The sequence below is a fragment of the Erinaceus europaeus genome, chromosome 20, assembly GCF_950295315.1.
Source record: "Erinaceus europaeus chromosome 20, mEriEur2.1, whole genome shotgun sequence".
In the NCBI taxonomy this organism is placed as follows: Eukaryota; Metazoa; Chordata; class Mammalia; order Eulipotyphla; family Erinaceidae; genus Erinaceus; species Erinaceus europaeus.
Window position 1 is genome coordinate 41,010,501 of NC_080181.1, and position 22,979 is coordinate 41,033,479.

The following is a 22,979-nucleotide window of genomic DNA, read 5'->3' on the forward strand; positions in this document are numbered from 1 at the left end:
CACCACAGAGGTCTGCACTACTTCTTTAGACCTTTGTGTTTAATAAGCAGTCTTGCAAATTCTTTATCTATGCAATTAAAAATGTATTTGTACTTGTAATACAATTACTCTTTTTTTATTCTCAATGTAATTAATGTTTTATCTATTTGAACTGTAACTTAGCTAAAATACATAATTTATAGTATTCTGATTAGAACATGCTTACTGGGGCCAGGCGGTGGCGCACCTGCTTAAGTGCACACATTACAGTGCGCAAGGACACAGGTTCAAGCCCCTGGTCCCCACCTGCAGGGGAAAAGCTTCACAAGTAGTGAAGCAGAGCTGCAGGTGTCTCTCTAGAACATGCTTACTAATGGTTAGATAATGAGACAGAACCACATTCCTGAATATTTCTCCTTTCTTTGAAACTCTGAACTGCTACTTGTCTTCCTTGTTGAGAGTACCTTTTGTGTGTAATGGTACATTCTCTTATTTAATTTTGTATAACAACATAGCAGTTAGTTAATATTAGTATTTATACCTGAAAGTAGAACCTCATATTCACACAGAATAAAGTAAAGATCTTATCTGCTCTCAAGCAAATACTTTTGCTATTTGTTTTCTGTACCATGCTACCCCAGTCCTGAACTACATAGATTGAATTCTGCCCTTCTGAGATTGGTAAGAGGAGATAAGATGCACTGTTGGCACCACTGGTGAGGTGTGAGGTGAGGTGTGGGGTGAGGTGAGAGATGAGGTGAGGTGAGGTGAGGTGAACTGGAAAACAGATAATTTCCTGGATGTTGTCTCTGAAAATTACTCTAGGACACAAGCATGTAAAAAGAACACCAAAATGAGTTTCGACCATTTCTAGAGTTCTTTGTTTTAAATTTTTACTTTTCATTATTTTGTTCTTTATCCTGTTTTGTAGCAGGTTATAGTCCTTTTTATCACATGCTTGGTCATTTCTACAGCAGTAGAAAGTTTATTTTCTCTTAGAAACTATTGTTGTGCTCCATATTTGACATTAGAAAAGTGACCAGTAAAAAGTTGTGATAACATGATGAAAGGAAAACTTTTTGTGAGTCATGAGGACTATCACAGCAGTTTCTGTTAGTTATATTATTGATCATAGGTTGTTAGGACTTTGAGTATTTTAAGGTTTGATACATACATTTTACCAGTTACTTCACTGCCCGAGCCTTATTAGTAGTTTTTGTTTTATGACTGTAGATATGAATTTGTGTGTTGCAGGGGGGAGAGCTATAAGTTTAAATGAACTATTATGTATGGTTTTTTTTTTTTTTTTTAATAGAGACTGGAAGTGAGGGGATAGAGAGAAAGAACCTACCTGCAGCATTGCTTCACCATTCATGATGCTTCCCCTACAGGTGGGGCCAGGGCTTGAACCCAGGTCTTTGCACATGGTGATATGTGTACTCAGCCGAGCGTGCCACCATCTGGCTCTTAACTGTATATTTTTAGCACTCTGTATATACTAGTTATATTATTCTATCCTTCCTTCCTTCACTGAACTACTTTTTAAATATTCATTTTTATTATATTGCTGCCAGGGTTATCCCTAGAACCTGGTGTCCAGACAGGCCTCCTGGAGGCTTACTTTATAATTTTTAGTTTTAATTTTTTTTTTTGTAGAGGGAGAGACAAAAGAGAAACACCTGGTATTTTTCTCTTTTATACGTATTGGGTTTCACTTCATATATTTTGAGACTGTCATTTGAGCATTATCATTTAGAATCATGTGTTCTTAGTGGATTGGTCCCTACCTCTTTGTGACTTGTAGTTTTCTTTGTTCTGAATGTGACATGAGCTTAATCTTTTTGCTTTTATTTTTTTTTTAATATTTTATTTATTCCCTTTTGTTGCCCTTGTTGGTTTATTGTTGTAGTTATTATTGTTGTTGTCATCGTTGTTGGATAGGACAGAGAGAAATGGAGAGAGGAGGGGAAGACAGAGAGGAGGAGAAAAAGATAGACACCTGCAGACCTGCTTCACCACCTGTGAAGCGACTCCCCTGCAGGTGGGGAGCCGGGGTTCGAACCGGGATCCTTATGCCGGTCCTTGTGCTTTGCGCCACCTGTGCTTAACCTGCTGCGCTACAGCCCGACTCCCCTTTTTGCTTTTCTTAATGTTGGTGTGATTCCACCTCCCCCTACCTCGAACACAGGTCCTGACATACCTTAGAGGTCGTGATGTGATGGTGATGCCACATCTAGTTTTCAGAACTTTTCTGGTGGTATTCTGATCTGCTTCATTCATCTCATTCTACTGAACCATGTTGGCTCTACCTACCAAAGCAAAAGGCATCATCAGACAGCACTGCCTGGTGTCTCTGGGTGGTGGAGTCATGTGCACAGTAATTCAGGCTTGTGCAGCAGAGTCCTTCCAGCACGGTGTGCTGAGAGCTCCCTGTTGATGTTCCTGGCCATTCAGTGTCTCTAGACTCGGAGGAACTCTGAGGCTCCAAAAGGAATGAGAGTAACTCCCAGGCCAGGGTCAACATGGCAGAGTTTTTCTGTCACTGTCAGTGTGCTCTGTGTCTATAGGTTAGGAAAGAGTCAAGGATGTGGTTTTTATTTCTTGTTATTATTGAGAGTACGCTGTGTAGTTCACCTTGTGCTGCTGCTAGCTTAGCTTTATTTATGTATTCATATTGGATATTACTTTGGTATTGTTGGCATTGGAACTTTTAAAATCTATTCACATCTTAATGAGAGAGAGAACCTTAGCATGCAGAGAACTCTGGTACATGCAGTGCTGGGCACTGAACTCAAAATCCTTGGTTACATGCCTTGCGCACCTTTAATCCTTACCCCCTCCCCCAGCCTGCCTCTGACCTGATCATTCCCTAATTTGTCATGCCTTCCAAATTCTTTTTGTCAGTCACCCTTGTTCTGAGATAGTGTTTTGATTTAATTGTTCTTACATAGCCTCTGTTATTTAAAAAAGAAAAAGAAAAAAAAAAGCTCTGTTTGAAAGTCATAATTTTCATGTTTTGTTGACAAATCTTTCAACATACATCAGTTCTCTTTGGGGGCATCACTTAATGCACATGCTCCAAACTTGAATAGCTGGATTTAGTTGGATTTTTTTTTTTGCCTCCAGAGTTTTCAGGGTTTCCAGGCTTGGTGCCTTCACTACAGATCCACTGCTCCTGAAGACCACCCCCCCATTTTTATTGCCCTTGTTGTTATTATTGTTACTGCTGTTGTTGTTGCATAAGACAGAGAGGAAGGGAAGGGGGAGGGGAGAAAGACACCTGCAGACTTGCTTCACCACTTGTGAAGCAAACCCCCCTGCAGAGGGGAGCTGGGGGCTCAAACTGGGATCCTTACGCGGGTCCTTGCAATTCGCAAGACTGAGAGATAGCACAGCTGTAGTGTACCACATTTTACCCACCTAGGGTTCCAGATTTATTCCCTGGCACCACATGTGCCAGATTTGAGCAATGCTTTGTTGTCTTTCTCTCTTGCATGAAAATAAACCTATTGGTGGATTGATTTAGAGAGGCCAGAGCACTTTTTCGGCTTAGGCAATACAGAGGATCGTTTTCTTAATTGTTAGTAAACATTTTTATATTGATGTTCTTTGAGGTCCCTATTTCCAAGTATCTATTGAGAGTCTTTTAGTATTACTGTTTCTGTACCTCATTTGTCCGTTTCTTGTTTGTACTTACGATCAATAGTGTTCTTTCTTCCTGCTGATTAGGGACTTTTCCCTCAGCTGCTTCCATCTCTTTAGAGCCAAAGTATCCCCTGATCCTTTCTAGGAGTGGTCCTTTGGAGATGCCATTTCTGGTCCCAGACACTTTCCAGTCATTTTGTGGCCACCTTGCTGTCAGTGCTCTTGTCTGTCTTAGTTCACTTGGGGTAGGGGTGAGCCCTCTCACCTTCTGCAAAGCCTCTTGTCCTTGTTCATTATTTAGCTAGTTGTCACTGGAACGCTCTGAAAAGGCTGACTTTTTTCAGAGAAGCTGTGAGATGAAAGAGATAACATAGCACCAAAACGTCCCTTACTGCAGTGCATGTTGGGCTCAGAACTCGTTCAGGCCTAAGACAAAGCAAATGCACTGTTCAAGTAAGTTACCTTGCCAGGCCCTGTCTTCTTTGTTTTCGTTTTTCTTTTCCTTTTTTTTTGCCTTCTTTCTTCCTCTTCCAGAATATTGCTTAACTCTGGCTTATATGGTGGTGCCAGGAATTAAACCTGGGCCCTCTGAACCTCAGGCATGAAACTTACTCAGATAGCCACTATGCTATCTCCCCAGGCCAGCCAGGCTATTTTATGTACCTCCATTTTCCACATAGTTTCTGTTGGGCTCTGCTAGCGTGTGCTCAGGTACTCTTCCCTATGTATATGTCTGTTGGAGCTTTGGCTCCAGGTGCTCCACTCTCCTAGTTTTACTCAAGGCATGGGTGAAAGGTTGAACATTCCTCCTCCTTTTTATTTCTGTAGACTTGAGAGAGAAGAATGGAATCTGATCCATGCTCCTATCCACTTTTTATTTATTTGCATTCTTAATTCAGAATTTTATTTTTCATTTTTACCAGAGCACTGTTCAGCTCTGGCTTATGGTGGTGTGGGGGATTGAACCTGGGACTTTGGAGCCTCAGACATGAGAATCTGTTTGCATAACCATTATGCTATCTACCTTCCACCCTTAATTCAGTATTTTAATGTAGAATTTATGGGGAGAGTTTAGTGATTTCATTCTGTAATGGTAATTCTATTATTATAACCCTAGTATTTGAAGTCCTGTTTTTTGTTTGTTTTGTTTTTAGAAAGAATCAAAAAAAACTATCCTATAATTTATAGTATTAATCAGAGTAGTCATAGTGACCACTGCTTGTCTGTATCTGCAGGTAAGGCTGACTCAGGCATAGAGCACTTGTACTGTATAAAGAGACTACATTGCACCTATGGGAGGGCAATTTTTTTTTTTGATAGCAGAATTGTTCTTTCTTGCCACACACCCCAAAAGGAATGGCATAAGCTTTAGTATGATTGTTTTCTTTCCTGAGAGATTTTCCTGCAAGTTGGATGTCCAGTTTGTAGATGTTGTATACTTATTATTTTCTTTAGGTGGGTCGGAGGTTTATAGGAAGTGAAGAATAAAGAGTGTGTCAGATTGTCAAGGAAGGAAAAAGTGGTAGGAGTTGGGAGAGAATAAAGCTACTAACTTATGTCAGAACTAATGGCTTACACCACCAAAAATATCAACATTGTAAAAGAAATTGTATGCTGGATTATTGACATACAGAAAAACTGGAATTATAATTGTGAATGGAGGAAACATTATGTTCTCTGCTCTGTTAAAATTGCCATTCGGGGTTTGTTTGTTTTTCTGAGTTCTGGAGTTTTCTTCTAGCTTGCGGTTAGTGTACATAGTATATTGGTGGAGATCTGAGTATTCGAACAAGTATGCCAAGATGGCTATAAATGTTTATCTTTAGAATATGACATAGCTACAAGTTAACATTGATTTTTACATGGGATTAGTAATGTCAGTGATTGAATCATTCTCTTAAATTAACTCTAGTTGGCAGAGATATCAGAATAATCCCATCCTCCATAACATACACTAATAACGTAAGTGTTCTAGTTTATATAGAAAGCATGTGCTTTGTATAATTATGCAATGTATGGATTATTTATAACATAAATTTTGGTTGTTATAGAAAGCATATACATTAAGTGTATGTTTTAGGGGTTTTTTTTGTTCTTTATAACACCTTCCCCCATGAAACTTTTGTAAATTAAAGGAGAATCAACATAAGTTTTTATATTAAAAAAAAGGTGTTTCCATACAGTAAGCTTGAATAAATGGAATTCCTAGATCCTGGATTACCAGGAATGAATACTTAGGGTTCTTGATATTAGTTTCCAGTATTCCCCTATTGTTTTAATATAAATCATAAAGTAACATTGTTGCTAGCTATCATGAATGCCAAACTAAAATCGGTATTAACTCTTCTCTCACTAGGGAGTTCTGGGAAATTGTTCATTCATTTACAGATGAGCAAAAAAGACTCTTCTTGCAGTTTACAACGGGTACAGACAGAGCACCTGTGGGTGGACTAGGAAAATTAAAGATGATTATAGCCAAAAATGGCCCAGATACAGAAAGGTAACTGTTAACTTGTTGACTACATAATGAGAATTTTGCATTCTACATTAACCAATATTGAACTTAATTTTGAGTACTTTTATAGTTTTACCCAGAATTCTCCAAATCATTTGGAGAATATTTTGCTATTATTGTTGGAGAAAAAAAAAATTAAACACTAGCCAAGTTAAAAATCATAAGGATTTATTTGGTTTGAAATTTTGAAAATTTTGGGGTTTTTTTGAAAATTGTTACTCATTTATTTTGGTTCAGAATTTTAATACTTAAGACCATGTTACATTATCTTTTGGGAATGGTTAGATTAAGAGTCTCAGGAGATTATTTAGCACTGAATTACACTGGAATTGCCAGTTTTCTAAATTTTAACATTTAATTGTGTTTTCTTCCTATCACATAAATTAATATTTTTGATGAGTAATGATCATCCATGAGTAACAGCATGTTTAGTGGATTAAATATATACAGACACTACTTAGTACTTTATATGTAATGGTACTGTGTAGATTTGTATCAAATCATTAACATAGTAGTATTGTCAGGACTATTTCTAATACATGGTGTTTACATGGCAAAAACATTTAGTCTTTAGGATTTATATTGATATTTATAGACTGCACGGCAAAACCATTGCAGCTGTCTATACCTTCTGAAAAGTACTGAGCTTTTGCTCATGTCTTCTTTTCCTCTTTCCCTTTAGGTTGCCTACATCTCATACTTGCTTTAATGTCCTTTTACTTCCGGAATATTCGAGCAAAGAAAAACTTAAGGAGAGATTGTTGAAGGCCATCACTTATGCCAAAGGGTTTGGCATGCTATAAAAAAGCAAAGAAGAAAGAAAAAGGAAACACACACACACACACACACACACACACACACGCACGCACGCACGCACGCACGCATGCACACAAAACACACAAAAAAAATTTAATATAAGGAGGGATAAAAATTGGTGGTGATAATGTCCCATTACACAAAGGCTGTAAGATAAGGAACCATAATTGTCACCTGTGTCTGTAGCGCCCTTCTTTACTGGGGATATGTGGGCTGGAACAGCAGATTTCAGCTGCTTATATGAACAAATTCTTTATTTTAAGTTTTTTTTTTAATTTTTTTTATTTTGTTTTCCTTTTTTTTTTTTTGCGTGAAAGTGTTACTTATTCTTTCACTTGTATGTACAGAGAGGTTTTTTCTGAATATTTATTTTAAGGGTTAAATCACTTTGGCTTGTGTTTATTACTGCTTGAGGTTGAGCCTTTTGATTATTTAAAAAAAAAAATTATACCAACAAAACTACTCTCCCAAGGAAAATATTGCCACCATTTGTAGACCATGTAACCTTCAGGTATGTGTTAGGTTTTGTCCCTGTATCTTAACTCAAATCAGGAACTGTACTTCTTTTTCTTCTTTTTTTTTTTTAATAATTTGCTTTTGAAACTTGAAGTCTTGAAAACAGTGTGATGCAATTGCTGCTGTTCTAGTCCCCAAAGAGTTTTCTGTGCAAAATCTTGAGAATCAATAAAGATGGAAGGGAGAATTTGGAATGTTCAAGTGCAGCCCTCAGAACTTTACTTTAGTAACAAACAGCACAACAAATGAAAATAACTCATGCCACAGTTGTTGTCTTCATGTGTCTTGCAAAGAACTGTTTTAGTAGCCAATCCTCTTTCTTAGTCTATGAAAAGACAGGGATTTGTTTGTTTATTGTTGATGTTGTTGTTGTTGTTGTTTTCAGTTCACTGGGGAAAAGTGCATTTGGCCAAATGAAATGGTAGTGAAGCCTGTTGCAAGAAAGCTAGGAAGGTTGTTGTTTTCTTACAAAAACACAGAGCAAGTGAAAGTGCACTTAAAATAAACTTTTAATTGCTTATTACCTGCATTTTTAAATAGACAATCCAAAGTTTCCCTTCATGTTGCCATCATCTTGTGGAATCAGCCATTTTTATCAAGGCACATGATCAGTGTTGTGACATACTGGAAGGAATGGCTACTGTGCCTTGTTTACGTGTACACAGTAGTGAGCAGACCCAAAAATGAATGGAACTATTACTCTTAAGACCTATTTACATTGTATAGTCCCAAAGATTACATTTTACTTCAAAAAAAAAAAAGTGTTAAATATTTCTTTCGTGTACTATGGAAAAGTTCAAATAGGCTTAAATTAATGCACAGTCAGAAGTAGCTTCCCCCTTTGTAGTCTTCTGTGTCAGTGATGTTAGTTTCTTTTATGGAAATATGAAATAAAAGGATTATGTATTTTTAACCAAGGAGAGACATGTTGATATATCCTTTTGCTACAAGCTACAGTTGATAGGCTGAGCTTGTGCCTTGATGATTGTTTGAACTGACTCCAACAAATCAGCCTGATGATTTGTTTGAAATTGGCAGACAAATTACAGCTTTCAAATCATTGGAAAGGAAAAAGGATGTCTTTCAGGATTCTTTTAACTCTTTTAGTAATTGAGATAGAATTGTTATGTACCATAATGCTTAAATAAAACAGTGACGTTTTTCACCATAATTCAGTGGGAAAAGAAGACAGTGCTTTCCATTTCTCGTTGTGTTAAAGGTGACATGTGTTTTCTGGGCCAGCCTTTAGAACACTGTTAAGGTATGTATACTACCTTGATTCAAGGGAACCTCATGCTACTATAGTCATCTTACAGGACCTCTCATTTGTGTGCTTCTTGTGTATAATGAAAATGAGAAGAGAAATCAAATATTCTGGGGGCATTTTATATAATAAATTCATGAAGAAATTTGTTCTCTTTAGTTCTCAAGTTTTATTATCAGCATTAGAGTTCTGCTATTTAGTAACATCTGTGTGGAGTTTTTGAATGTTAATTTTATCAGACGTAAAACTGATATCAAACTTGAAACAGTTGAAAATAAACCCACCCTCAAAAGTATTTATGGGAGCTGGTATTGGTTACCCATTCAAATTGCTCTCACTTGGCTCATAATTAATAATGCTGAGTGTCTACCACCTCTTCTCTGACTGCCTCTTTTCCACTGTTAGAAAGTGTAACGATAGCTTAAGAGAAAGCGATTCTCACTATATTGGCACATACTCCCTTCACTACAAATGTTGTGCTATAAAAGCACATTTTTGGCTCATATATTCTACAGACTAGTTTTCTGTGAGTCTCCCCACAGTCCCCCAGAAGCTCTGAAGGAAAATGAATCATAAGCTAAAAGTAATTGTTTGATACGTATTATATGGCCTTTTGTTATTCCGAGTGTTTGAAACATAGAAAGTAAAAACGGAGCCCCACAGTCAAATAATCCTAGAGATACTAATCCTAGCTTCACAAAGAGTTGGATTTTTCATAGTATCATGAAGTCCAGTCCTCACTTTGCTATCTTTATTTTGGGATACATATCTGACAGGTAAGGAGATGCAACTTGGAAATGAGGCTTCAAACAGAAGCTGGTATTATTTATTCCCCACTGTGATACAGATACCTCATTAAAAAGGGGACAAACGATTGCAGTCTGACATAGTATTAGTCCCTGTTGGCAGGGTTTCAGGCGTCCTTGGGGATTTTTCTCAAGGCTGCTCTTCTCCCCCCTACCCTGTATTTGAACCTTCTACCAGGCTCTAAGAACCATTCATTCCATCACTACACTTTCTGTCCATTCATTGAGTCACCAAAGAGTTTAAAACACCCACAAGAGGGAAAAAAAATCTGTTGTCATTTAAAAAAATTCTCTGTAGGTGTCCATTTATCTCTGGTCACCCTCATTCACTTCTGAACATTTTCCCCCACATCCATATCCTGTGCTTACATTCCATCCTCAGGATATAGTTATGGTACCTCAGTCGACTTGAAATACTTTTGTCTAACTCTGGCTCTTCCAGAATAGTCATTCTGCTAACACAGTTTTGCTAATTAAATGGTCTCTAGGGTGAGGTAGAAAGCTTAATGGTTATGCAAAAGACTTTCATGCCTGAGGCTCCAAAACCCCAGGTTCAACCCCCTGCACCACCATAAGCCTGAGCTGAGCAGTGCTCTAGCACAGAGAATAGGGCCATAACTTAATGGTTATACAAAGATTTTCATGCCTGAGACACCAAAGGTCTCAGGTTCAATCCTCAGCACCACCATGACCCATCTCTGGCCAAAATTTAATTTCTTTGATGAACTGATGACTCACACGTGTGATTTCACTGCTCTTGGGCTGCTGTTTTTCATTCAGTTAGAGACAATACAGAGAATATAGAGCTGCTTTCAACTCTTTTCAACAACTTGAGTCTGCGCCGCATGCATAGCAAGGCGGGCACCCCACCTGGTGTGCTTTCTTCCATCTCTAAAACTGCTCCCCCTCAAGTTTTCAAAGCTAGAAAGACAGGACCCCAACCATGAACAGTGTTAACATGTTAAGAGACTCCTTACTCCCCCACCCAGTAGCTTCACATTCTTAACTTCTCAAGTAACTTTTAAACATGAAAAAGTAAAAACAAACTTACCCATGTTAAAAGATCATCAGCCTCCAGAGGACCTCTGCAACCTCAGAGCCTGAACAGTGGGATAGTGCGGCTTCTTTTGAACTGATTATTTCCTGGGCTCAGCATGTTCATAGTGAAGACTGTCTTTTTCATCTTGTGCCTTTCCTGTGAAGTGTTTAAATAGTGTCTTTGTCTTTCCACCAGCTTGTCAATTGCCCCTTGAATGGTTGAAAACAAGAACACAATAGAGATTTCAGTAAAGCATCCTATTTTTTCCCCACCAACTAAAATGACCACTGTCTTGTTTGCCTTAGCTCCTCCACCCCAGAGGGCTTTTAAGTGTTTGAATACTTAAGTGACTAAAGGCCTTGCTCAGTGAGGAGGCAGCACTACATAGATCATTGCTTATACCATTTCATCCCTTGGAAGGAGTGCAAAGTACAAAATCCTGCCTCTGAGCGACTTGGGCCCTGTTCTGTGGATGGGTTCTGACAGCCAGGAGCCTCCCTATAATCGGCCTCTGTAGTTACAATTCACTCGGTGGAGATGGGGCTGAATGGATATCCCACTATTGGCAACACAATAATAGATATGTTTGGTCAGAACCTTATGACCGTTGTTACAAGTCAATCCCCAAATCAGAAGTCTTAGATTCAGCAGGACAGTACCTAGAATAATGCTGCTTGCTGCCTAAAACAACGGGCATGGGGTTGAGTGTGCAGCACTCGGACTACAAGGTTTCTGTCTTGGCATTTCCCTGTCCTTGGGTTGTACTAAGCCCATGGATTCAGTGGGGTTGAGACACAGTGCACAACCCGTTATGAAGACTCAGGTTCTCCTGCTTCACCAATTAAGAGTCTATGGAGGGTTTAGGGACTGGAGGGTGGTGCATGTTAACGTGCACTAGGACCCAGGCTCAAGCTCAACCCCCCACTCTCTCCTCAGTTCACACCTGCAGGGGGAAAATCTTGGTGGTGGAGCAGTGCTACAAGTCTTTGTTACCCTCTATCAGAAAGAAAAAAAAAAAAAGCGGGGTTGGGGGGTAGACAGAAACAGAGTTGTGCAGGTACCAGGCCTCAGCAGTTAAGTCCAAATTGCAAAAAAAAATCAAAGAGCCCATTGGGGGCTTTTAACCCATTGGGGATGTTTAACCATGACGATGTCTACAGAAGTTGACCCTCATCCATCACAACATGGGAGGAGGGTGCTTTCCCTCGTGTGTTTCCCATGTAATAATTTACCCATTTAAAGTGTACAATTAAGAGTTGGTATAGTCACAAGATCATGCAATCATCACTATAATTCCAGAGCATTTTTATCTCTGAGAAGTCACATATGTTAACATCCCTTTCATTAGTTGTAACTCCATCTTCCATACTGTCCCTCTGCATCACCTCTTCACCTCAGCCTCCGGCAGTCACTAGCTCACTTTTTGCTTGTATCATACATCCTGTCAGTAAGATCACCGTATTTGGCGTTTGATGTCTGGCTTTTTTTTTTTTTTTTCTTAAAACAATGTTTACAAGATGCACTCATTTAGTGGCACGTGTCTATACTTTTATGACTGAAAAACACTGATAATGTTTGTTGGATATTTGGTTTTTCTTTTCAACTATGACATATACTATGAACATTTGTGTGCAAGATACATACAGTTCATTGTTCTTGATTTTGTACAAATGAGTGTACAAAATTGCTAAAAGGAAAGCATAGAAAAAAAGGGAAAAGCCTGGACAACAGAGTGAAGTGGTTGTCTTTAAAAGCCCTGTCTCCTTGCTTGGTTTAATAAGCCGGCTCTACATAAAAGCATAAAAGAACACTTAGGAATTCAAGAGCCTAAAAAGACCAGAGAAGAGAATGACTCACCACTGTGATGATTAAGGCAGCCTCTTCCTTCTGGATGCGACAAGGAACAGAGGATGGAGTTTTTCATTGAAAGAAGTCTTTTGTCGTTATGATTATTGTTATTTACTTTTTACTATGGATACCTACTTGGTCTCTCACATGGGAAAGAAAAGGAAATTAGAGCTAAAGATATTCATAACCCCCATGTTATTTTGGTTAAAATTATGTCTCGTGAAAATAAAGCCTGTTTCACAGTGTATGCTATACCCCTTCCAAAGAGAGTTTGTGGTGAGCCCCCCCCCTTTTTTTTTCCTTAAGTGAAATTGCTAAATCAAACCATGCCCAGTCCATTCAAGAAGTTACCAAATGGTTTTCCAAAATACTTGTATTAACATCATTCCCTCAGTTTTGCCACATGGATTATCCCTTATTGCCTGATTCAGCCCGTCCTAGTGGGATTGCAGTGATTGTTCATGGTTTTCACTTGCGTTTTCTTGATGGCTAATGATGACTGAGCAAGGTCATGTGATGGTGGGACTCTTGTTCATCTTTGAATAAATGTCAATTCAAATCATGTGTCCATTTTTTAATTGGATCATTTTTTTTCTTCGTGATTATTCTGGACACAAATTCACTATCAGATAACTTGAATATTTCTCCATCTTTTGGATAGCTTACCTTTTTTTTTTTTAGATTTATTTATTGATGAGAGCATTAGGAAAGAGAGACAACCAGAGTGTGTCTCTTGACACATGCCAAGTCAGGGATTGAACACAGGGCCTCATTATTGAAAGTCTTAACATTTTGTCCACTATGCTACTTCCTGAACCACTGGTTCCACTTTATTATTCAAACAAAATTTTTCAATTACATGGACTTTTTGTTCTTACTGTGTTTTTGGTATCACCTCAAAAACCACAGCCTAACTCTAGTGTTGAAGACCTATTTTAGATGTCTTACAATCTTAAACTCTTGAACCATTCAGTATAAGTTCACATCCATTCTTTGACACATGGTTATCTAGTTGTACAGGTACCACTCAGTAAGAAGACATTGACTTCAGGGGCTGAGTAGTGCACCTACTTGAGCACACATGTGCTGTGTACCAGGATCCAGGTTCAAGCCCCTAGTCCCTACCTGCAGGGGGTGGAGAAGCTTCATGAGATGTAAAACAGGGCTGCAGGTGTCTCCCCCTTCACGCTTGATTATTTCTATCCAATTAAAAAATAAAGACATTTATTTCCTGGTGAATGATTTTGACACCCTTATTTTAAAAAGGGGGGCTAGGCAGTGGTGCACCTGATTAAGTGCACGAACTATAGTGCACAAAGATCCGGGTTCAAGCCCTTCATCCCCATTTGCAGGGGAGAAGCTTCACATGTGGTGAAGCAGGGCTACAAGTGTCTGTCTCTTTAAACCCCCTCTACTCTCACTTTCTGTCCCTATCCAATAATAAGTAAATAAACACAGAAATTTGAGACTATAGGTTCTTAGTCTTATCCCACTGATGAAAGCACTTGGAAGTTCCTTCAGTGTGGTGGGGGCCAGACTGAAACCTGGCACAAGCACTTGTGAGCCTCTTTCATTCAAATACTGAGGGGGGAGGCAGCAGCAGAACTGAGCCATGGTTCTGCGTTGGCACAGCACTCAACCTGGGTTGCATGCATGGTTTTATTTTGTTTTAATTGCCACCAGGATTATTTCTGGGGCTCTGACAAATCCACTCCTGGTAGCCTGCCTTCCTACATTTCTCTCAGTCTGTCTCTCCCTCTCTCTATTTTGACAGCAATTAAGAGGGAAGGAAAAAGACACGTGCAGCACTGCTCTACTGCTTGTTGGGACTTGGAGGTGGTGGTTTGAAGCCAGGTCCTTGCACATGGTAACGTGCTTTCAACCAGGTGTGCTATCTCTGGCAGTGCTTGTTTTCATGACTATATCTTTGTCTGATTTTGCTATCGAGGTGTGTTAGTTTCTGAATGAGCAGAGCTCTTCATCTTAAACACAATAAGCCATGTTTCAAACAAGCTGGATAGAGTGGTTTACCCCATTGGGGAATCTAGGGTGGCACCTGGCTTCTTAGAATGGTTGTTATTTTGTTTTGTTTCTACCAGAGCATTGCTCAGCTCTGGCTTGTGGTGGTATGGGGGACTGAACCTGGGATTTTGGAGCTCCAGGCTTAAGAGTCTCTTTGCATAACCATTGTGCTATCTACCCCTGCCCAAAAGGTCCTTAAGTAACATTTCATTGAAGGGTTCTTCTGGGTATGTGGCCCCTTCAGCCACTTGCCATAGCTGAAAGAAATATGTATGCATGCCCTGAGCTATCTTAAAAATCATTCTACACAAATGGGCTTTCTGTGTGGCATCAAGCACCTAATATTTGAGCACCTCAAATGCAGAGGCTGAGAGGAGAAGAGATGAGAAGCTACCAGTTAAGCCAGAGATTTTCTTTTGGATTCTCATGTAAGGTGACTCCATGAAAAAAAAATGTCCTTTCTTAAAGGTTTACCATCCTATGACAAGTTCACCAACTGGATAAGGCAGGACATTTCTCTATAATCTCCTCCCCTCCGGACAGGCCAAAAGCTGGCCTTGGATGAGAAAGTAAAGGAAGAAACTGGTTTCCCTATGTTCAGAATTCTCAGCAAGAATTACATTTCCTTTTAAGAGAGAGTGAAAAATGAATGAATGAATGTATTTATTCGTCATAAGAGTACTGCTCAGCTCTGGCGTATAGTGATAGCTGGGGATTGAACCAGGACTTTGGAGCCTTAGGAATTGAAGTATTTTTGCATAATCACTATGTAATCTCCCCCGCCTGAGAGTGGGATTCAGATATTTCAGCTGTGTCGAATTAATTGAGTGGGCTGGGCTGGGATTTTCTTTATTAACTGCAAGTCATCAGAAAAAAATAAATGTACATGGTTGGAGAATTCATGAGGGGATAAAAGTTGGGTTCTACTGCATTGCCAATGCCTCCTTTTTAATTATATTTTTATTTGTTATGGATAGAGACAAATTGAGAAGGAAGGTGGAGGTAGAAAGGGAAAGAGACAGACACCTGCAGCCCTGCTTCACCACTTGTGAAGCTCTCCTCCAGCCGGTGGGGATCAGGAGCTTGAATCTCTCTCTCTCTCTCTCTCTCTCTCTCTCTCTCTCTCTCTCTCACACACACACACACACACACACACACCTCACTGTTGAATGGACTTAGGGAAAGCAGCACCCTACCCCTGCAGATGGGCCCAGGAGCTTGAATCCATTGTGTCATGTGCCCCTAGGCAAATGTGCCACCACCTGGCCCCATTTCTCTGTCTTTATCTGAATAAAAAGGTTGACCCAGGGGCAGGGCAGTAGCACAGTGGCTTAAGCACACATGGTGTGAAGTGCAAGGACCTGCCCAAGGATCTTGGTTCAGGCCCCTAGCTCCAAACCTGCAGGGGAGTCGCTTCACAAGCAGTGAAGCAGGTCTGCAGGTGTCTTTCCTCCTCTTTGCCTTCCCCCCTCTCTCAGTTTCTCTCTGTCCTATCCAACAGCAATGACAACAATAACAGAACAACAACAACATCAAAGGCAACAAAATGGAGAAAATGGCCTCTAGTATAGTGAATTCATAGTGGAGGCACTGAGCGCCAGCGGTAACCCTTGGAGGCAGAAAATATAAAATAAAATAAAATAAAATAAAATGGTGACCCAGAGCAGCGAAGCCCCAGTAATGACAAACAAATGCACAAGAATGACCTGTTTGAGGGATCTGGATGGGGGCTGAGTGTACACATTACTGTGCACAAGGAACCGGGTTCAAGTCCTTGGTCCTTATCTATAGGGGGAAGTTTCACAAGTGGTAAAGCAAGGCTGATGCCTCTCTCTCTTTCTCCCCTTTTCATCTCAGTTTCTATCTCTATCCAATAAACTAATTAAATGTTTTAAAAATGTTTTATATTTTACACCTATTTAACAATTTAGAGAAATTGAGAGGGAAGTGGGAGACAAGGAAAAAGAAATACACCTGCACTACTTCACCACTTATGAAGCTTCCTGGCTACAGGTGGGGACCAGAGGCTTGAACCCAGGTCCTTGCTTACTATAATGTGTGTGCTCAACGAGGTGCACCCGCAAAAAGACTCCCATGCCTGAGGCACCAAAGGTCCCAGGTTCAAGCTCCACCACTACCTAACACCATAAGCCAGAGTTGAGCAATGCTTAGGTAAAGGGGGGAAAGAAAGTTCTTTCATGGGATAGTTCAGAAGAATTAAAATAAAATAAAAAAAAAAGAAAAACACCTCATGTTTTGGGTTTGGGAAACTGTATAGATCATGCTGCTAGGTTTGAACAGAAGAGGAACAAAGTTTCGCAGGAAATTACAGATAGTATAGTTGTGTCAGGTAGCCCTCTCCAAGATGGAAGAGACTCTGACCTGAGGAAAGCCGACCTGGGCTCTTGGGGAGTCATGTCACAGCGGAAGTCACAGGGAAGGGCAAGAAAGAAAGATGGGCAGAGTGCTGGCACTATAAATCTACCACTCCCAGTGGCCATTTTTCCCTTCTTTTTTTTTTTTCCTTTTCTTTCTATTACACTTAATAGGACAGGAGGAAATTGAGAGGGGATAGAGTGAAGGAAATATGCTGAGGCCTGACCCTCTACTCTCAGTAAAGAACTTATCTTGCTGAAAATGAGAATAAGCAGAACCCTCACTCATGCAGGAAGATTTAGCCCTGTCAGCTGACACATCAACTGGAAACATCTCTGAAAGGATCATAAATTCTGTGATGCTACCCATGCCATGACCCTTTCCATGCCAGAAGTAAACAATACACTATAGAAGGTGCACCAGACTGTCCCACACTGGGCTTCTCCCCTCTCCCCACCAAGCTGGATTCTCTCCTAGACTCCCCCCAGTTACTTTAGCTGGACTTCTCAATCTCTCCCCTGGCTACTACATTAAACTTTCCTTTGTCTATGACTCTACTTCCCTCATTTGATGCTAGACCCTGGGAAAGGCTATAGAGCTGTCATTTGCGTCAGACTTTCCAAATAGAGAGGGAGGGAGAAAGACACTTGCAGACCTGCCTCACTGCTCATCAAATATCCCCCCATCCCGCAGGTGGGGAATGAGGGGAGGCTCAAACCTGGGTGCATCACTGCCCAGCCCCTATTGTAAGTTTCCTTATATTTGATAGGACAGAGAGAAATTTAAGAGAGGGAGAGAGAAAGCGAGGAACACACTGTTGTGTGATACTGCGTGTGAAGCTTCCCCTCTGGAAGCTTCCCAACCTGGACTGGAGTTGGTGTATTTCACCAAAGTAAAAGACTCTGGGGTTGTGTGTGTGTGGGGGGAGTGTTCAGGTCCTGGAACATGATGGCAGAGGACCTAGGTGGGGAGTTAGAATGTTATAGGGAAAACACAAATATTAGACATGGGCCAACTGTATCATGCCTGAGGAGGGCAGCTTCATAAGTGGTCATGCAGTGCTGCAGGTGTTTCTCCCTCACTACCTACCTTTCCTTCTCAATTTCTGTCTCTAAAATTTTTTTAACTTAAAAGAAAAAGAAAAAAAGAAAAGGAATATATTGCTGGGGTTGGGCGGTAGCATAGCAGGTTAACTGCAGGTGATGCAAAGCACAAAGACTGGCGTAAGGATGCCAGTCCATGCCCCCTGGTGCACCTGGTTGAGCACACATGCTGCAATAATCAAGGACCCGGGTTCAAGCCTCCCATCCCCACCTGCAGGGGGAAAGCTTTGTGAGTGGTGAATAAGGGCTGCAGGTGTCTCTTTGTCAGTCTCCCCCTTTCCCTTTTGATTTCTGGCTGTCTCTATCCAATAAATAAAAATAATAAAATTTTTAAAAATCTGAAATGTTAATTACTGAAGAACAAAAGACTGACAGTGTTTGATTTTGCTTAAAGTCAATTCATTCTGTGCTTTTTGGGACAAGTTAAAGTCATTATAGAATTGGAGCCAGGCAGTGCTGCACCTGGTTAAGCACACAGTGAGCAAGGACCTGGGTTCAAGCCTATGGTCCCCACATGCAGGGGGAAAGCTTTGTGAATGGCGAGGCAGGCCTGCAGGTATGTCTCTCTGTCTCTCTCCCTCTCTATTTCCTCCTTCCCTCTCAACGTCTGTCTGTCTCTATCCAGTAATGAATAAATAAATATTTTTAAAAGTCTTCGAATTTAGGATGGGCAGGGCTAGATAGCATAAGTAGGTCTCAAACTGTGAAGCGCTGAGCCCATTCCTGTTCTGGCCATTGCGCTATAGAAATCTCATTTAAAAAATAGTGGTGGGTAGCTATCATAATACTATACAAACAGACTCTCATGCCTGAGGCTCCAAAGCCCCTACATCACCATCAGCCAGAACCAATCAGTCCTTTGACTGGAAAAAAAAAAAGGCAGAAAGAAAAAAAGACCCTAGAAACCCAGAATCTCTGCCTCCCTCTCAGAATCATTCCCTCATCTCCCTTAATTTGCATTGCCTTTGCTTAATTAAGTGGAAGGAAGCTTCCCCTTAGGGATCACTTGAGGAAATGAGCTGGAAGAAGAGAGACCTCTACTAGTTCTCAAGTCAACTACTTTTCAAGTGCTTTCATTATAAAAAGGCTGGAAAGAAAGAAAGAAATCGAGAGGGAAGGGGAGTTGATGGAGCAGGAGAGAGACAGAGAGACACCTGAAGTACTGCTTCACCACTCACAAAGCTTTCCCCCTGCAGGTGGGGACTAGGGGCTTGAACCTGGGTCCTTGAGCATTGCCACTTGTGTACTCAGCCAGGTGCGTCACCACCCGGCCCCTCTTCTACTCTCTGTTCTCCATGAGAGCCGTACTAGCAAAATAATCCCCATACTCATGCTCCTCTGTGTTAATCACCACTCCTCTTAAAGGTGCTCCTTGGTGGGGAGACAGAGCCTGAACTTGAAAATTACCCAGACTTCCATTTCTCTGCTGCCCATAGAGATACTTACCCGTGTCCATTTGAAGAGCTGCAGGACCAGCTGACCTGGCTCTACACTCTTTAAATCCAGCTGGGACTGTCATGGTTGTACAAAAGAGGAGAAGTACTTCTCTGATTTCAAGAACTGTCTTGAGGTATAAGAGTAAACCACTTCTTAATTAAGTCATTCAGTAGTTGCTGTATGATAAAAATGGGTGAAAAGAGAAAGTGTGCCTTAGTAAAAGTGTCTTTTCTTCCTGGTGATGGGATTGCTTCCGATTTGTTTTCTAATCTCTTTAAGAATGATTTTCAAGGGTGGGGGTACACCCAGTTAAGAGCACGTTTCCATGTACAAGGACCCAGGGTTTGAGCCCCCATTCCCCACCTGCAGGAGAGGGGGGGGGTGATGCTTCAGGAGCAGTAAGGCAGATCTGCAGGTGTCTCTCTTCCTTTCTCCCTCTCAGACTCCTCCTCTTCCCCTCTCAATTTATTTCCATACTATCAAGTAAAAAAATAAGAAAGTCTAGCCATGACATCACCTCCCCAGATAATAATTTGGGTCTACCTGCATATCAGATGTCAGGCTCAGGAAAAAACAAGTATAGTCATGGACCCTTTGGAATATAACTAAAATAGGTCTACTAGCTATCTACAAAGCAGAGACCTCAAATCTGCAATATTCCAGCCTTTAGGTTCATGATGAGTCAACAATTTGTTCTGCTTTAGATCTTAACTCTTTTTTACCCACCAGGTTTCAGATGCTACCATGATCATCCCTGGGAAGACAACCCCACCCATGTGTCCTGGAGCCCTACTTCCTCACACTCCTGCCCCAGTAGGGAAAGAGAGAGATAGGCTGAGAGTATGGATTGTCCTGCCAAATGCCCATGTTCAGCAGGGAAGCAATTACAGAAGCCAGACCTTCCACCTTCTGCATCCCACAATGACTTTGGGTCCATACTCCCAGAGGGTTAAAGAATAGGAAAGCTATCAGGAGAGGGGATGGGATGCAGAGTTCTGTGGTGGGAATTGTGTGGAATTGTACCCCTTTTATCCTATGGTTTTTGTCAGTGCTTCTTTTGTGTAAATAAAAATTAAAAAGAATAAAGGATTATAAGTAAAAAAAAAATAAGAAAGAAGGGAAGGAAGGAAGGAAAAAAAGAAAGGAGAAAGAAAAAAAATGTCACCATGAGTGATGGATTCACATGTTGGCACCGAGTTACAGCAATAACTTTGGTGACAATCAAAAAATTTTTTAAAAAAATGATTTTTCAGCCCTCTTCCAGTTGTATATGATTCCTATAGTGTGCAGTCTTCCTCCTTTCCTGTCTTTAAGGCATTGTTGGAGGAGGAATCTGGAAAGAGGAAGCTTGGAGGCTGCAGGAGCTTTATTTTCCAGATACTTTCATTCATGGAAAAACTCTTTTCCTTAGGGTTCTTGGATGTGACTTGACTGTGCTGAGTCCATTTGCGCTTCCTCTGAGCTGCTGGAGTCCTTCCTGGATTACATACGTCTATCTCCACAGACTAGATTTAAAAAACTTACCATTTGGGAGTCAGGCGGTAGAGCAGTGGGTTAAGCGTAGGTGGCACAAAGCACGAGGACTGGCGTAAGGATCCCAGTTCAAGTCCCCAGCTCCCCACCTGCAGGGGAGTCACTTCACAGGTGGTGAAGCAGGTCTGCAGTCTTCTCTCCCCCTCTCTGTCTTCTCCTCCTCTCTCTATTTCTCTCTGTCATATCCAACAACAATGACATCAATCATAACTACAACAATAGAAAAGGGCAACAAAAGGGAATAAATAATTAATAAATATTTTTAAAAATTTTGTTAAAAAAAAAAAAAAAAACTTACCATTTGAGCTCTTAGCCAATGACTGGTTCTTGGAGATCATTCTGCACTCTTGTTGAGGAGTTTGTAGAAAAATCCCATATGGTCCCTTCTCCTTCCAGCTGTGGCCTGATGACCCAAGAAACTGTTTCTCTGGGGTCAGACGGTAGTGCAGCAGGTTAAGCGCACATGGCACCAAGCACAAGGACCAGATTCTGGTCCAAGATTCTGGTTCAAGTCCCCGACTCACTACCTGCAGGGTGGTTGCTTAACACGCAGTGAAGCAGGTCTACAGGTATCGATCTTTCTCTTCCCCGCTCTGTCTTCCCCTCCTCTTTCCATTTCTCTCTGTCCTATCCAACAACTACAGCAACAACAAGGGCAAAAACAAACAAACAAAAATGGGGGGATGGCCTCCACTCTTGTGCACTGCCAAGAGCTGGCTTGTCCTCCCTTCTGGAAAGAGAAATCCCCCTCCCCCCCAGTTTCCATCTTTCTCAGCAGAACACTGCTGAGAGGTGGGTAGAGGCTGTTCTTGTCCCTGCTGCTTCTGTCAAGCGTCTTGTTCTCCCACCTCCCCTGGCCTGAGCTATGGTCTTTACTGCTGCCTCACTCTCATCCACCAGGGTGGTAGTGTAGTTGAACAAGGTGTTCTTAGGCCCTTGTTGCCTAGCAACTTTGACTTTTGGAACTTTGAGTGGCACTGTTTTTTTTTGTTTTTTTTTTAATCATTTGTCTCCAGGCTATCTGCTGGGCCTGAATGCTTGCACTACGAATTCACTGCTCCCGGCGGCCTTTTATTTATTTATTTATTTATTTATTTATTTATTTATTTATTGTTATTGAATAGGACAGAGAGAAATTGAGAGAGGAAGGGGAGATAGACAGGGAGGTCACTTCCCAAGTAGTGAAGCAGGTCTGCAGGTGTCTATCTTTCTCTCTTCCTCTCTATTTCTCTCTCCTCTCTCAATTTCTCTCTGTCCTATCAAATAAGAAGGGGGGAGCAAAAAAGAGAAAAATGGCTGCCAAGAGCAGTGGATTTTGTTATTTAATATATTAAATTATTTTCCTTTTTAATTCATTGCTTTAGAAATAGTTATATCAGATATCAGGCTAAAAAAAAAAACTAGTATAGTCATGGGCCCTGTGCAATATGTCTAAAATAGGCCTACTAACTATCTACAAAACAGAGACCTCAAATCTTCATCTGCATTATTCCAGCTTTTCGGTTCATGATTAGTCAACAATTTTTTCTGCTTTATATCTTAACTCTTTTTCAGCCACCAGGTTCCAGATGCTACTATGATGCCAAGCTGACTTCCCTGGGAAGATGACCCCACCAATATTTCCTAGAACCCCGCCTCCCCATATCCTTACCCCACTAGGGAAAGAGAGACAGGCTGGAGTATAGATCGACCTGTCAACACCCATGTTCAGCGGGGAAGCAATTACAGAAGCCAGACCTTCCACCTTCTGCACCCCATAGTGACCCTGGGTCCATATTCCCAGAGGGATAGAGAATGGGAAAGCTATGGGGGGGGGGGGATGGGATGGGATGGGATACTGGTGGTGGGAATTGTGTGGAGTTGTAACCCTCTTATGCTATAGTTTTTGTCAGTGTTTCCTTTTCATAAATAAAAATTTTAAAAAGAGTAGTTGATGGTCCTATTAAGTTATGAACTCAAGTGAAAGTGACATAGCTTCTTTCTTTCTTTCTTTCTTTCTTTCGGCTGCTCGGTCCTGCTCCTGGTGGCCATTTTTTTCTTTCCTTTACATTTTTTTATTTGATGGAGAGAGAGAGAGAGG

The 22,979-nt window shown here is 40.9% G+C and overlaps 1 protein-coding gene and 1 long non-coding RNA gene across 6 annotated transcripts in view; one reads left to right on the forward strand and one right to left on the reverse strand.

Annotated features, from left to right (window-relative positions):
- UBE3A (ubiquitin protein ligase E3A) overlaps nucleotides 1–8,893 on the forward strand; it is a 74,248-nt gene extending 65,355 nt beyond the window's left edge. For all 5 annotated transcript variants that reach the window (XM_060179256.1, XM_060179257.1, XM_060179258.1 and 2 more), the window contains 2 exons: nucleotides 5,981–6,124; nucleotides 6,822–8,893. In XM_060179256.1, the coding sequence (XP_060035239.1) occupies nucleotides 5,981–6,124; nucleotides 6,822–6,942 (265 nt within the window). In that variant the 3' untranslated portion in view covers nucleotides 6,943–8,893. The remainder of the gene's footprint in view (nucleotides 1–5,980; nucleotides 6,125–6,821) is intronic.
- Nucleotides 8,894–10,236: 1,343 nt separating this feature from the next.
- Nucleotides 10,237–21,167, reverse strand: LOC132534848 (uncharacterized). Its single transcript, XR_009546554.1, has 3 exons — nucleotides 20,891–21,167; nucleotides 19,376–19,542; nucleotides 10,237–10,789 (listed from the first exon to the last, which is right to left on the reverse strand). It is a non-coding gene; the product is annotated as an uncharacterized LOC132534848 (long non-coding RNA).
- Between the last annotated feature and the right edge of the window lie 1,812 nt (nucleotides 21,168–22,979).